This window comes from Dasypus novemcinctus, chromosome 2, assembly GCF_030445035.2.
Source record: "Dasypus novemcinctus isolate mDasNov1 chromosome 2, mDasNov1.1.hap2, whole genome shotgun sequence".
Taxonomy (NCBI): Eukaryota; Metazoa; Chordata; class Mammalia; order Cingulata; family Dasypodidae; genus Dasypus; species Dasypus novemcinctus.
In genome coordinates, this window is record NC_080674.1 from 128,550,777 (window position 1) to 128,567,671 (window position 16,895).

A 16,895-nucleotide genomic window follows, 5' to 3' on the forward strand; every position below is an offset into this window, starting at 1 on the left:
ATGGGAAACTAGGGTTGAGGCTCTCAGTTTCAAAAGCTGTGAAGCCCCCTGATCCCATCTTTGTTTCCTCTCTTGTGTCTTTCTTTCTGTCCTTTTATTTCTTCAGTTCTGCATCACCTTCCCTTCATGCAGACCTATTGCTGAGCTGGTCTCAGCATTAGAGGACTGATTTAGTAAATATATTAACTTAGTGACATCCCAATCTCTTATACAGTAGCTGGCTACAATTTTAACCCATATAATTATAAGTTACATTACTTGTATGTAACTGAATCCTAAACAAGTCCTATTGTGGTTTGTGATGGTTAGGCTAATGTGTCAACTCAGCCAGGTAATTGTGCCCAGTCATTCGGGCAAGCAAGCACTGGGCTAACTGTAATACAAAGGCATTTATGGACTTTAGCCACCCTTGATTTTACTGCAATGATAAAACATAGATAGCTGATTACAATAATATCAATCAGGGAGATTGCCATCAGTAATGAGCTATGCTTTATCCAATCAGTTGAATGCCTTAAAGGGGAAGTGATTCCAGTATTGAGTGAGAATTTCCCAGCTCGTCTTTGGACAGCCAACATCTCCCAGAACTCATCAAGGACCTTCATTAGACTTTCATTGGAGCCCCTGGTTGCAGCCTGCCTGCGGAACCTGAACTTGTACATCCCCACGGTCACATGAGAGACTCTGATAAAATCTCTTACTATTGACAGACATCTCTTGTCGATTATCTTTCTCTAGAGAACCCTAATACATGGTTCACTTGGAGAGTTCATTATTGTTTAGTAGCTCATTTCAGGTTAAAAAAAAGTTGAACCCTGAAGTGGTTAATTTTAGGCACTAAAGTAATATAAGACTTGTTAGATCCATGTATTTCCCTTCTAATTTAGGAAATGCTATTACATGCCATTCATTTAGATCACTTTCTTCAAATTAACAGTTTCAATTGCAATGCACAATTTGGAGAACAACACTGCCATCCAGGGGATAGAGAACTGAAAATGCAGAGCCAGAATAACTGTAAAATTTACTGCTGTGGTTCTCAGCTGGAAATGCAACACCCAGATGTGTTGCTAAGTGTTTTCAGTTGAATTACTATTAATAGTTCAGGTACTAAAGACTGTAAATGATGTGCTTTAGAAAATGACAGGATTCCCAATAATGATTTCTCTTTCACCCACTCATTCAAGTAAGAAAGGGGTTGAGTTAACAACCATCTCATTAGAAATGGCCTATAACTGTCTAACATCTACAGTAGTAAATATTAGAATGTCTTGGATTTCCTATGTGTTACTATATGGGGAAAATGCTTTAAAGAGGAAAAACAATATCAAAGCATTAGAAATTGAAAATATAATAAAATTCAGCACCATTTTTATCCATAAAAACCTCTAAGATAGAGAAAATTACCTGAATTTGATTAAGCTATTTACAAATACCATATATCATTTTGAATGGTGAAATATTAAAGCCATTCTTATTAGAATCAGGAACAAGCCAGGGCTACTCACTCACTATTAAAAACTTAACATTGTTTTGGAAGTTTGAGCAAATGTAATAATATAATAAAATAATTGTTATAAATATTGAAAAAAAAGAGGAATCCCTTTGCTGATAATATGAGTGTATGTCTAGAAAATACTCCTTCCTCCAAAATTCTTGTAAATATGATTAGATAACAGATATACCAAAAAGTCCATAGTTTATATCTATATACTAGCAATAACCAACAAAAATAGACAGACATGAAAGAATATTTTTTGTTCCTAATTGCAACAACACCATGAGAATAAATTTTAAATTTTGTTTTAAAAGTTAATATTAGCACATGGTACAAAAAAGGAACAAATGAGAGTACATGATAAAAAGACTCTTATGTCGCTGGCCACTGACTTTCCCTCTATGCAACAAAGATTCTATACAAAGAAATAAATGCAGTACGTGTGTGTTTGCATATACTTCCACACATAAAATAGCATACTCTAGTATAACTCAACTTGATTTATTAAACAACATATCATGAAAAAGCTCTCCAATTGAATTATTCTTAAAGGATCCATTAATTTAATCATGTATTGGTAGAAAGATTGTCTCCAGTCTTTCATTATAAACACTTATATAATAACTTTGTACATGCTTAATTAATTTGTACCAGTATAAGAGAAGGAAATTCTTACAGAAGTAGAATTGCTGGTTCAACAAGTAATTACATTTAACTAGACAATTAACATACAATAAAGTGCATAATATAAACTGTGCAATTTGTTAAGCTTTGGCTTATGTATATCATTAAACCATCACCAATATCAAGGTAATGATAACAATCACCCCCAAAGATCCTCACATCCCTTTGTAATATCTGCTACTCACCCTTCCCTCACCTCTCTCCCCTCACCATATTCCTCAAGCAACCATTGCTCTATTTTTTGTCACTACATTAGTTTTCATTTCTTAGAATTTTATATAAATGGAATTCTTTTTTTATGGATTCTTTCACTCAACATAATTATTTTGAGATTCATCCATGTTGTGGTATGTACTCCATGTATATTTGCCACAATTTGTTCATTTTTTTCATGTTGATGGACATTTGGGATGTTTCTAGACTTTGACTATTACAAATAAAGCCTCTATAGATATACGCTTACATTTCTTTTGATAAATATATAGGAGGAAAGCCTGGACTTATTTTCGATGAATGTGCAATGTAAGAAACAACCAAACTTTTCTGAAAGTGGTTATACCATTTTACGTTCTCACCAGTGATTTTTGAGAGTACCAGTTGCTCCGTATCTTTGCCAATGCTTACCATGAGAAGACTCTTTAATTTTAGCTATTCTTACACGTATGTGTTTTATTTTGCCAACAGCTGCTAATAATGCAATATACCAGAATTGGGTTGGTTTTTATATTGGGAACTTATTAGGGTAAAAGCTTACAGTTCCAAGGCTGTGAAAAATATCCAAATCAAGCCATCATTAAGAGATGTGGTCTCACCAACTTGTTGCTGGGAAATCAAGCCTGAGATTAGTTCTGCTTTGGGCTGTTTTCTGTGATATCTGTCAGTGCAGCTTTTTCTGTCTATTGCCTTTTAGTCCTCTGTATTTAAAGGGCTCCAGTAAGAGGATTAAGACCCATCCTGAATGAAGTGGGTCACATCTTAAGACCCTACTTGACAAAGCACTTGACTCATTTTAACGCTTACAACTAGAAGATAGTACCTACTAATTATATATTATGTATTTCAGATTCACTCCTTCATTTTTCCTCTGCCAGTAGACCAGTACTTCAACTCAGCCATCCTAACCCGCAGCAGCAGCAAATGTGACTGTACTTCAAGTGTTCACTGCCTACATTCAAACCATCTACAGTGTGCAGGTCTCAGCTATAAAGTGAGGCTAAAAGTAACAAAAGGCTCTGAGCATCTAAGAAAGCATGCTTGTTAGAAGCTCAAGAATCTTCACAGGCAAAACATCCAAAACAAAGCTTTTTCATTTTTTAATTTTTTGATACCCCAATTTATTTTTACTTTAATTTTTCTAAATTAGTATGTATTCTATGTCTAACCTCTAAACCCATCACTTTATTCCATTTTACTATTAATGGAACTTGGCAATATATTGGGCTTCATTTTCAGGGAGGTTTTGGACCACAGAGGGGTTTGATGGTGGCAGGGGAAGAATACTGGTGTGGGGTGTATTGGTGGGAGGGTGCATGGTTGGCAGGGAGTTCTCCAAGGCATATGTGCAGGGTGCATAAAAATGTTTGGATATTTTCATAGTGGTTACAGTTGGGAACAATGGCTGGAGTGTGCTGAGTTCCTGGTTGGGGGAGCTCTGTCGCATTCCCTAATGGAACAGCAACAATCCTCTGAGTGCAATGGCTAAGACCAACAAGGAAGGATGGTCCAACAATGAGACCTTGATGCTAATGACTATGCTTGTGGGCCTGTGGGCCTGCAATAAGAGCTAGGCCTAGAGCTGCAGGGTGCCTAAGAGTTACCTCCTGAGAGCCTCCATGTTGCTCAAATGTAGCCAGTCTCTAAGCCAAACTCAGCATGTAAATGCATTGCCTTCCCCAGAGCATGGGACATGACTCCTGGGTATAAGCCTCCCTGGCACCAAGGGATTACTACCAAGTACCAGTTGATGATGTGGCTGGAGAACAACCTTGAATAAAAGGGTCAACTCAGACCAGCAGAATATCTCAGCCTACATGTAATATCAGGAGTTAAAAATACTTTTTGACCCTGAATAAAAGGGGGAAATGGAAAGGACAAATGAGTTTATATGGCTATGAGTCTCCAAAAAAGAGCCAGGAGGTCATGAGAGGGGTTGCCCTTATGCACACCTCAGCAGAGTCCCAGAGACAGCTAAAGTAGATACAACCCCAGGTATTGGTTCTTCTGAGGGCTACAGAGCCCACAGGTTCTATGGTCATGGCAGATGGACTTTAGTGGCATGTCAGTTGGTCCTACTTTGGAACTTGTGGTCCTGAGTGTGATGGAGTTGGACTCAGGTATGATCTTTGTTCACGAGCCTCACCTGTCACTTTTACGGGACCTGTGGCTGGCGCTGGGGTTTAGTGTATACTAAGAGGACCTAAATCTCTGGACTCTCCATGTGATAGCCAGGCCCTGAGCCTCAACAGACTTGCAATTCCTACCCTCTGGTTTACTGGACTTATCCCAGCCAGCTAACAGGGAGGTGAAGAAAGTCAATCACTACACCAGGGAGCCAAGAGTGCCTACAACTGCAAACAGGAGAATTGCATCTATCATCTAAGTGGAATCAAAACACCCTCCCAATGCAGAGGTGGAGTGGACATAACCATCTCAGGGTCCACAGAATGAAGGACTAGAGTATAGAGTGGACTTACTGATTCTCTATTCTGGAATTAATGTGACTAGTAGTGGAAGTAAATGTAGCACTGAGATGGAGAAATAGGCCATGGTAGTTGCTGAGGGTGGAAATGGGAAGAAGAGACGTGATGTGGGGCATTTTCGGGGGTTGGAGTTGTCCTGGGTGGTACTGCAGGGACAGTTACTGGACATTGTGTGTCCTCCCATGGCCCACTGGGTGGACTGGGGGAGAGTATAAACTGTAATTTGGACCATTGACCATGTGGTGCAGCAGTGCTCAGAGATGTATTCACCAAGTGCAATGAATGGAAGAGGTTGTGGTTATGGGAGGAGTGGGGTGAGGGGTGAGGGGTGAGGGAGTATATGGGGACCTCATTTTTTTTAATATAACATTAAAAATTCATTACTTAATTATAAAAAATAAAAGTGAAAAAAATAAAAATAAAAGAATTTTAAGGCAAACGAAAAAAAAGAATCTTCACAAAGGCTACATAAAAAATTTTGCAGCAAAAATCACTCAAACCCTCTCACAAATGCTCTTTCAACCCCATTGGAAGCTGAAAATCAAGATCCTGACAACGTCAGGACCAACCTACAAGCGAACACTGTATAATCTAGATCTAGAATAACTTCTAAATAGAGGAACAAAAATCCATGATTAACGCACCTCCCGTGCTACAGGTGCCTAGTTTCCATCGGAACACATAATCTGCCCTGCACCGGAAGTTGCTCTACCGTAGTTCCGTTAGCGTGGCTTTTAAGAACGCATCGGACGAGTTTTGAGCGGAAGAGGCCACCGTTGAAGGGCGTGGCAACGCAGCCGCTGTCTCCTAGACAAGGTACTTGGACCGGTAGCTACGGAGAGTTGGTTTTCCGGGCTTTTAATTTTTGAGATCCGTAAGGGATCCTCATCCTCCACCTGCATGGCTCAACCGGGGACTCTGAACCTTAATAACGAGGTGAGCGCTGAGGCTTGGGTCCCTGTGAAGTTATTCCTTAAGCGCTCTCCGAATCGGCTTCTCTTAGTCTTTCTCACGGGCGCGTGGTCTGGGCGACTCGAAACTCCGGAGGCCCGGCCGGGGGTAAGGGATGCTGCGGGAGGAGCTTGCTGATGGGCCCAGGCGAGCCCGGTCTCGGAACATGAGAACGGTAATTCCACTTTATGAGGGATTTTAGATGAGTTAGTTAGGGGGCAGGTCTCTGGCTGTCAGACCTCACGACTTTTTATCTTTGGGATTTTGGGAAAATCATTTAATCTCTGTTCAGCGTCCTGTGTAAAGCGAAGCTCACAATAGTACCCTCCTCACCTGGTGGTTCTAAGAATTAACGGAGGAATATAAAGTGTTTGCACGGTATCTGGCACATTGCTCTGTCCGTACACCTTGCTGCTATTGATCATCGAAAATGAAGAGGAGGGGCTGAGAGTTGTAACTTCTAAGGAGTTACTGAGTTTGATTGATACTGTACTGTTTGTAAGAATTTACGCTCTTTTCTTCCTTTCTGTATCAGCCACTGTCCCATTTTTCTGCTTCCATTTTCAACCATACTTTTTAAAAGTCGTTTACACTTGCTGTCCCCAGTTTTCCTTTTCTCATTCCCTCTTAAATCCAGTCTTACCAATCTTCGCCCTCATCACCTCCACCATAACTTGTTAATGTTACCAGGTTATCATTTCTACTACTCCCTTTCCAGTTTGTGCTTCTGTTCTGAGAAGTAATAAGCCATCTCACAGTAGCATCTCAACGAACACCCCATAGCTACAGCCAAGGAAGTTATTTGTCCTTTTTATTTTGTGTATATGTATGTGTGTGTGCTTATGAGCAAGTTATTGTCAAGTAACCCGGTTGTGTAAGATATTTTCCATTTTCAAGCAACCTTTTACTCAGGTAGGTAAGATGTAAGCGACATAAATCTATGAGACAATAATGTATGAAGAGTGCCCCCATATTAGGCACTCTGAAAGTGCAGAAAAGTTTTCAGAGAAGGAAAAATGAGGTGTGTGACATTTGTCATTGAACTTTAAGGGTCTTACACAGAAATTACAGTCAGGGATTCAGTGAAGGGGATCCCAAGGAGAGAGACCACGATAAGTAGGGCAGGGGTGGTAGTAGGAAATATCTTTAATAGTATAGAAATAGATATTTCTCCATTGCCTAGCATTTATAGTGGGATGAAGTAGGAAATAAAACTGAAAGGTATTACTGTCTTACTGCCATCTTAATGAGTCTGGATTTTTTATTCAGGGGTAGTGGGCCTTGGGATATGAAGAGAAAATTGAAAAAAAGACATGCTGAAGGTATTTAATACTCATACATTAAGCATGGACTTTTTGCCAGATGACATATGTCAGACTATTTTCCATTAGGTTACTTGTGAGGTATGAAAGACCTTTGTTGCAGCAAAACCAGGAGTACTGAACCGTAGAAGAAACCCACAACCGGCACTCCAGAGAGATGGAGGAACAGTTGTATTAATGTTGTCAATCTCCAAATTCTGCACCCAGTTTTTCAGTTTCCATAGGTTTAGATAGGACTTCAGGTGGGATCAGCATAACTTTTGTGCATTGGCTAACACGTTGCTAGGTGAAATTTTGCACGCAGGGTTACAGAAGCAGAACGCAGCTGTGAGGCTGTGCTTTTGCAGGCTCATTTACAGACACGGGGGTGGGAATTACTTCTTAGATATCTTCCTGCTTGGCCATGTTTTCACAGGCTGATTTAGAGAAGCAGGGCAGGAGTGACTTGTTAGATTTTTTTGTAAGGTTATACTTTTTATTTCTCAACACCTTAATCAGAGGGTGTCTTTCGGAATTAACAGAAGTACTAGTGAGTTTTCTGTCCGATTTTGAAAATACTTTGAGAGTAGAATAACGGCATCAGGCACTTACGGTTCCTTGTTTTTCCATTTAGCTAACTTCCAAGCCTTTCAAAAGTTATAAATTTGGCTTTTTGGAAGTCTCCACTAACTCAACTTTCTCTGAGCTAGGTTAGGTGTCCTTATTGCAACAAGAGTGCTTTCTATCCTGAAAACTCTTGCTTACCTGTTTCTTCACTTTTGTGTATCACCTGCAATATATGTACTTTATAAATATTTGCTAGATGACTGAATGGAGTTATCAAATCAGAATGTATGTATATATCCCACACTAAAGTAAAATCTAATATGTTCTAATTATACTTACAAAAGTAATGGGGGGAAAAGCAACAGAGGGAAAAACAAATACAGATTTGTCTACATAAAAATTGAAAAACATATCAAAGAAAAGAAAAAAGATGACCTAAATGAATTATATGCAACCAACTGGAAAAAAATACAGTATATATGACAGATAAAGGCCTATTGTCATTACTATAAATTAGTTCATGAAAATTGGTAAGAGACACAGTCCCATAGAAAATGGTTAAAAGAAATTTCTCAAAGGAGGGAATGTGTGTGTGACTCATATTCACTATTATCTTTCAGATCTTTTCACTACTTTCCCATCATTACCACTATCCTAGTCCAAGGTATATCTCCCACCAGGTCTACTGTAATAGCCTCCAAACTACTTATTGACATTACTCTTTTTCCCTTTAATCTGATCTCTGAACTACATAAGACTGCTCTCTTCAAAACATAAATTTAATCATGTTACTGTTTTGATTAAAACCCATTTACTGATTTCCTGTTCCTTTTTGTAAAGACCAATTCCAGAAAGGCCAATCTGTCCACCTTCTCTTAAATCACTCTTGCCCTCAATCTCTGTACTTCAGCCACATGCTACACTAACAAGGCTGGTGCTCTGCACATACTCTTCCTGTTACCTGAAACTCGTTTTTCTCTCCTGTTAGTCCGTTTAATACTTATTCCTACTTCAATTGTCACTTTTTCAGGAAAACCATTCTAGACTTTCTTTTACCCCTTTATAGAATCTCAGAGCACCATTTACTTCTTTTTAGCACTTGTGATGGTTGCTTGCATATGAGAGAGATTTCTTAACCCCCCACCTAACCATAAATTTTTTTTCATATTTGTTGAATGAATAACTTAAGCCATCAATTTTATGAGCCTTAATAACTTTGGATGAGCTATTCTTAACTGGAATTCAGGAATGTAATTCAGGAGTCCTCTGCCTGAAATTATGTGTAAATTTGTGTTTGTAATGACTGTCTCTGTGGGTAAAAGAATCTCCCTGTTTTATCAGATTCTCAGAAGTTGATAAACCTCTGTGGTACTGTCTTTTGGATATTAATATTCACATCTGTGATTTATTTGATAGGAGTTCTTATATCAGAATCAGTTGTATCAGTCTAATTTTCAACAGTTTCCCAGTATGTCTTTTATGAAAATAAAAGCCTATCTGCAGAGGTACCTACTTTTATGCTAACTTCCATTGAGTCCTACCCTTAATAATTCTGATCCTTCCAAAATATTTTCCATCCTTCATATCCTGGAATAAAAGCTGACTAATTTATAAAGCACAACCTGACTCAGGGAACTTAAAATATGCTTATGCTTGTGGAGTAACATGAAATTTTACTTTACTTTTTAAAAATAAACTATCACTTTTTACTTCATCCTATGATTATTTATTACATATTTTATCTTCCCCAGAACAGTCTCTGGATTTATTATAACAACTCCCTTTTTTTTTTTTTGGTTGACTTAAAAATTTATTGAAGTATATCACTCATGCATAAACATACATAAACAATAAGTGTTCAGTAATAGTTGTGAACTTACAAAACAGACATGCATAACATCATATAGGGCTCTCATACCTCACCCTACTGGCAATACCTTGTATTGCTGTGAAACATTCTTAACTAATGATGAAAGGGCATCCTCAAAATATTACTACTAACCAAAGTATTTTACATTTAGTGTATTTTCCCCCAACCCACCCTATTATTATTATTATCCTCATTTATAGATGAACATATATAAACAAGTATATAGTCAAAGCTGTGAACTTACAAAGCAAACATACATAACATCATACAGGGGTTCCATACATCAACCCACCTCCAACACCTTGCATTGTGTTAGGGAGTGAAGTAATCCAGTGGGATGTTTTAATTCCATAGGAATTAAAAAGTCCCTTATGCAAGGGCCTTTGCATAAAACTGGCATTGTTCTTTTAGTCTGATATAGCAAATTACCTGTAAATCCATTAGAAAATTGCTTTCCATTTTCTTTAACATGGAAACCAGGAGTGCCAGAAAACAGAATTACTTGCCTCCACGTATTGTAAATTAGGAATGTCAAGAACTATGTTTCTCTGTGCTTATGAAATTACAAAACTTCCATGTCATATTTGGTACTTAGCACTTTTAATAATTTATTCCACAAAGGTAAATCAGCATCCATATATGTGATACTACATTTGATTGTTAACAGTTTCTACGTTTGATTGTTAAACTATTCTGAGAAGTTTGGCTAGGTGGCAGCATATGCTTAATAAATGTCAAGTTGTAGATAATCACTAAGCATGTATAGATTTTTTTAATCAGCAGAAATAAGTTTAATTCAATGATAAGTTATAAATATGGTCAAGTTAGAAGTTCTCTTTATAAAACCGTAATTATTTGAAATAGCTCAAATATATAGAAAATAATATAATAAATGTCCTTGCAAATCCATTTGCTATATTTAGCAAATGTCATTATTTTGCCTTATCTTACTGCTTAATTCCATCCACATTCTATTCCAACTTGGAGGTAATTATTACTCTTTTGGTCATTGTCCTTTTTGTCCATATTTTTCATAGTTTTAGTAGCATAACTTATTTGTATCTATGCTCCATATATAGTGTTGTGTTGTATATTTTTAAAGTTCTTGCATGTGTTGTCGTACTATATATATGCAGTGTCATACCACATATATCATTCTACCAGTTAGTTTTTTCCACCAAACTTGCTTTTCAAGGTTTATCCATGATAATACATGCAGATGCTGTGCATTGATTTAAAATACTATATTGCTTTATGCTCTGTATACGCTATTTTATCTCTGGCAACATTTTGTAAGAATACTTGTTTTATTTCCCTGCCTGCTAAAACAAAAACCATACAATGGGTCATCTTAAACAATGGGAGTTTATTGGCTTATGGTTTTGAGGCCAGGAGAAGTCCAAAGTTGAGGCAACAGCAAGGCGATGCTTTCTCTTCAAAGAATGTGGCATTCCAGGGCTGGCTGCTGGTAATCCTTGGTCCTTGGCTTTTCTGTCACATGGTGTAGTGCACATCCTGGTATCTTCTCCCTTCTCCTCTGGGTCCCCTTCACTTCCAGCTTCTTGCTGCTTTTTGTGGCTTGCTTTCTTCATGGCTTTCTCTCTCCTGCTGACTTTCACTCCGCCTACAAAGGACTTCTTATAAAGTCCAGTCTGATTCATTTGGGCCACCACACCTTAACTGAAGTTACATCTTGAAGAGATCTTATTTACAGTGGGTCTACACCCACCAGAATGCAGACTAGGACCAAGAAGGTGTCCAAACTGGGGTACACAATTTAATACACAACAAAGCTACAGTGAATAATTTTGAATATACTTTGGATGTTTTGAGCAAGGCAAAGGACAGTATAGCACAGTGAACCCTGAAGTGAATGATGGACTATGGTTAACAGTATAAATATGAGAACATTCTCTCATGAACTATAACAAATATACAATACTAGTACATGGTGTTAATAATGGGATGGTTTATGGGAAAAACACACCAAATATAAGCTATGGACTACAGATAGTAGTAGTATGACAGTGTTCTTTCATCATTTATAACAAAGGTCACAATAACGTGTTGATAATGGGGCAATTATGGGAATTCTTTATGGTATCCTACCTAGCAACTTCTCAAAAAATTTAAAAAGAAAATCTTGTGTATAAGTCTTTTCCTATTTTTGAGGTATGTCTTAGGGATAGATTCCTAGAAGAAGGATTTTTGTTAGGGATGGTGAAAATTTCCTCCAGGAAAATACCTACCAATATGCATTCCTACCAGCATTGAGAGTGCCTTTTTCCTAACAGCCTCACAAACAAAATATATTTTTAGTATTTGCCAGTCCTAACAGGTGAGTAACAAATAACCAAAAGTTTTAATGTATTCTAAGAAATTTAGATATACTCAGATTTTTCTTGCACTGAAAATTCCCTATTTCTGGAACAGTGCTAGCTCCTTGAATAATTATTTTCTAATAACCATATATTTTTATTTACAGCTTAAAAGGACTGTATGGTAAAATCAGCCAAAAAGAGGCTGGCTGTTACATAGCCAGATGAGAGTCCATTCAGAGTAGCGTTTAACCTTGTCTGTGGACTAAAGTCTGCTCTGCATGCTTCATACATCAGAAACTTTCTATCATTGGTGCTCCAAAAGTATCTGTGTAGTATCGTCATGGATTAACCTTGAAAATAATGTTTGGTGAGGCAAGAGATTGAATTATTCCAATATGGATTGGATTTCTCAAGCTTCTGTGCTGGGAAATCCTTTCTTTGGAATATCCTTGTGTTAAACACTGCCAGCTTTTGCCTATTTGTAGTTCCCTTTCCTAAGCTTACATTCACTAACCATCTGCTTTTATCAGATTTTCCAATTATTTATATGTGGTATTTTTGTCCTGTTTACCCAAGAGTTGATCCAGGTTGCCCTGGCTGTATTGAGAATTCAGCAAGTTAACTCTGAAGGTATTTACATTTCTAGGTTTTTGGTGTCAGCACATGTACATTTCTTGTGTGTGTATAAGTGTATAGGTCTTAACTGTTTTTCTGCAGGTGTTCATAATGTTGAAAAGCGTCTGATCTTACAGACTATAATAAATGCATTATTTTGTACTTAGAAGCCCTCAGCTTTGGGTTTGCCCAACTTGGTGATATAAATCTGTAAATTTATCATTCAATTTCTGTCTTCGACCTCTTTTCCTCTACCTACATTTTGCTTCTTGTTTCTCTGTCAGCACATTTCATTCCATTATTATGCCCCATTTTCTTCTCTGTCACTTTATTCCTCTTTTCCCTTCTCTTCCCTAGCAATGTTGTACACCTTTCACAATTCTAACAATGGTAGTTTTGCTTGCTTTTGGTTGGAGAATTGCCAACTAAAGGTAATTGTTCAGCATTATTGCAAAAATAAAGCTGAGGACATGGAGAAAAATTACTGGGATGGGTAGTTGTGAGAAGAATAAATTTTTAATTCCATTTTTATATAAAATGAATACAGGTTTATATACTTAAACTTTTCAAATTTTTATTTTGCCTGTGCATAGTATTAGAAGAGTTAAGCTAGAAACGCATTTTTTGGTATTGACATGAAACTAGGTCATGAAGTTTGCTTTTAGAATTCCCTTATCCAGTAATGACAAATATAGTGCTTCTTAAATTGGAATTTTAAAATTGGAGTGTAGCTTTCCCATGGTTGGAATGTAACCAAGAACCAACTCTCCCCATTGCAGTTTATTAGTTAACTTTGGTTAACAGTGGTTAGCAAATGGTATATAATTGTTTCATGCACTTGCAAGGTACAGCAGTTAGAAATATTTTTCATCTACTTCAATGTATAATTTATTGATTACTATTAATTTATTCCATGAATCACTTTCAACTTTCAAAATATGTATTGTAAACTTCTTTTATAACACTGTTTATGAGATGTATCCTTTTTTTCCCCACATAAGCCTAGTTTAAATGACTTTTTGTTTATGTAAAGTATGGCTTTTTTCTACCTGGGTCTACCTTTGAAACTAAAATTCCAAAGAGGTTAACATATTAGTGGGAAAGGAACCTGATTACTCTGCATTCTTTTACTGTATTTGAAAGAGGAAGTGAACAAGTAAATATTGCTGCATTTTTGGTCATTTATTTAACATTTATTGAATATTTGCAGTATGCCATGCATTATGCTAGGTTTTAGATGCAAAGCCAGACAAAACCAGGTACATTTCTGGAATTTATAGCATAGTGGAAGAAAGACATATTAAACAGTCAGATTAAGAGTAAAATACTTAAAATAGGGGGCAAGTACTAGGCACTCTGAAGTGCTTATTATGGGGGATTTGCGATCCACTCAGGCAAGCTAGGAAAGACTATCCTGGTAAACAATCACTGAGTCATAATCAGAGGGATAATCTAACATTGACTAAGCTATCATGGGGAAAAAGAGCATTCTACCAGAGGAAATGGCAGCAATAAAGGTTCTCTAGTAGGTCTGAGCATGGTTAGGATGAGGGACTAAAAGCAGACCTCTATGGCCGTACTAAGAGTAGTTGGAACCCATTGAAGACAGAAAAGGGATGAAAGAGCTGTATGTTAAAAAATTATTATAACTATGTTTTAGATATCTGATTGCAGAGGGCCAAGAATGAGTGTAGAAAAGCCAGTTAACAGTAATTCAGCCAAAAGAGGTCAAGATAGAAAAAAGTAGCACAATTTGGGAGATAATTACCAGAATTTACAGGACTTGATGCTAGAGTCTTTGTGAGAGATTTAGAAGAGAGAGATGCCTATAATGAGCCTTGATTTCTTACTTTTAAAACTTGAAAGGCTTGTTCTAGTCCCTGAAATATGAAACATCATAAAGGGGATCCACTTTGAGGGATGAAGAACATAGGTTCAAGTACGTTAGAAGTGATTTTTGAGAATGCTCAAAAAAGGAAATGTCAAGTAAACATTTGTACATTTAGTATGGGAGATAAAAAGAGAAATCAGCTGAAGATATAGGCATACCTTGTTTTGTGCTTTACTTTATTGCACTTTGCAGATATATTTTTACAAATGGAAGGTTTGTGAGCAAGTCTTTATGGGTGTCATTTTTCCAACAGTATGTGCTAGCTTCATGTGTCTATGTCACTTTTTAATTTGGGTATGTGCATTTTTTTTTTAATGTTATGTTATTGCACAGTTAATTGACTACAGTATAGTGTAAACTTTTATATGTACTGGGATTCCAGAAAATTGATGTGATTTGCTTTATTGCAATATTCACTTTATTGCTGTGGTCGAGAATCAAACCTGAAATATCTCCGAGGTATGCCTATACACACATGGTCTCATTTAGAACTAAGAAGTATATTGTGAAAACAAAAGCTGGCCTAGGACTGCCCCGTGAACTCATGCCATTTTGTGATTGAGTTGAGTGGATGACCCTTCAAAGAAGACAAAGATGGTGGTGTGGCTAGAGAGACAGGTGGAAAATCAATAGAGTATTCTATCATGGAACTAAGGGAAAAGTGTTTCAAAAGGAAGATAATGATCAGAGGTGTCAAATGCTTATGAGATTTCAAGTAAGATGATGATGTCTGAAAAATTTCCATTGGATTCAAGGACTTCTGGATATCATTAGTATCCTTCATGACATCCATTTTTTAGTGGACTGATCAGAATGGCAGTCAAACTGGAATTATATGGCATGTAGAATTGGACGTCTCTTTCTAAAACCTTGGCTCTGAAGGTAGTCAGAAAGAGAGAGTGCTCCTGGTGAATTGTTAGTGAGGATGTTTTGTTTGCTGGGTCTTTAATGAAAGTGATTTAAGAATGTTTAAAATTTGTGGGAAAAAATGCATTTAAAAGGAGGAGATTGACAAGCTTGAGTAAAGGGATAACACGTAGAAGAGAATGAGATTGAAAGTACAGCTAAAAGATTAGTCTCAAGCGTAGGAATATTTTTTATATTGTAATCTCATTAATAGAAGAGGATGGGTGATGTAAGTAAATATGCATATTGGTAGAAGGATTATGGTTACCATCTGATAATTATTTTTCCCATGAAGTTAAAAGTGAGAGGACAAGGTAGGTCAGAGGTTTTAGGAAAGCAAACAGAGGTTCAAAATATTCATTGGAGAGTGAATTGACCAGAAAAAAATATGACGGAATTGCTGCAAAGGGTGAGGGTCCATTTGAGGTTATTTGTAATGCATTTATGGCAGCACAGTATCTGGAATATTTCCTAGTAACTGGGGTGCTGTCATGAAGAATGCAGAATGTTGTTTTCATCCAGGATTAAGGTTTAACTAACCAGGAGGATGGGGGAATTTAGGATATATGCAAGTGTTAACCATGTGCCTAAGTTGAATAAAGAAGGAAAACTGAAAAGGAAAGGATTACTTCGTTAGAGAAAATATAGGTTTTATTGGATTGGTGGTCCCAGTGAAGTCAAAGATGGTTCTGGTGGGTAGGGTTGAACAAGCATGCTGATAGACGAAGTTGTGATCATGGTGTAGGATATTTGAAGTAATGATTTTAGAAATAGAGCAGTTGTAAGTGGTAACAGACAAGGTCTATAGTGGAAGTAGTTGGCTGAAATGGAATAGATTAGGTCATTAGAAGTGAGAAAGTAAAAAAGTGAGGATCATATCGGGTGAGTTATTTAAGTGGGCATCTAAATCCCCCAGAATGATGGCAAAATTTAGGACGGAGAGAAATTATAAGTTGGGCTCCAGCTTCTTCAATGAATGAGGAGGATGAAAGGGTGAATGACAGTAATGAAAGGTTAAGAGAAGGTGTTATAGCCAAATGCAAGAACTCTGAAGAAATAGAGTGATGTTAATGTTATTTTGGCAAGAAGAATTTGAGGGATAGTATATTCCAGGTTCCCTTGTGAGGCACAAACACTAAATTTTGCAAGGAGCATCACCCTTAGGAGCTCACTTGAGTAGTTAGTAGCAATACAGTGAGATATTAATAGATGCTTTCATAACAGAACTTACAGAGTATAGTGGGGACCTTAAGGATGGAGTCGTTATCTATAAAGTCAGGGAAGATTTTATAGGGAAAAATATATATGAATTGAATTTTATGTAGTCCCTCAAGTAAAGAAGGGGAAGCAGGACCAAGTTGTGCTTGAAATAATTTGTTACTAAAAATAAATGTTAAGGCTGCTTTATAAATAAGTAAAGTTGCTTTTACCCTTTTACTTTGTTAATACAAGCACTAATTTAATAAAGTACATTCCTGCAATTATGGGTGAGGCTCTGAATATGATGGTCTGTAATCTCAAAACTCAGTTTAGTACAGGGGTTCTTAACCTTTTTTGTTCCATGGACCCCTTTGCCAGTCAGGTAAAAACCA

The 16,895-nt window shown here is 37.1% G+C and overlaps 1 protein-coding gene across 5 annotated transcripts in view; it reads left to right on the top strand.

Annotated features, from left to right (window-relative positions):
- Positions 1-5,579: 5,579 nt before the first annotated feature.
- Positions 5,580-16,895, top strand: part of SRFBP1 (serum response factor binding protein 1) — an 83,868-nt gene continuing 72,552 nt past the window's right edge. For 2 of the 5 annotated variants that reach the window (XM_058277612.2, XM_058277616.2), the window contains exon 1: positions 5,580-5,817. In XM_058277612.2, the coding sequence (XP_058133595.1) occupies positions 5,782-5,817 (36 nt within the window). In that variant the 5' untranslated portion in view covers positions 5,580-5,781. Of the gene's footprint in view, positions 6,008-16,895 lie in introns of all 5 variants that reach the window. The other 3 variants (XM_071209661.1, XM_023584428.3, XM_004477692.5) reach the window with 3 other exon arrangements.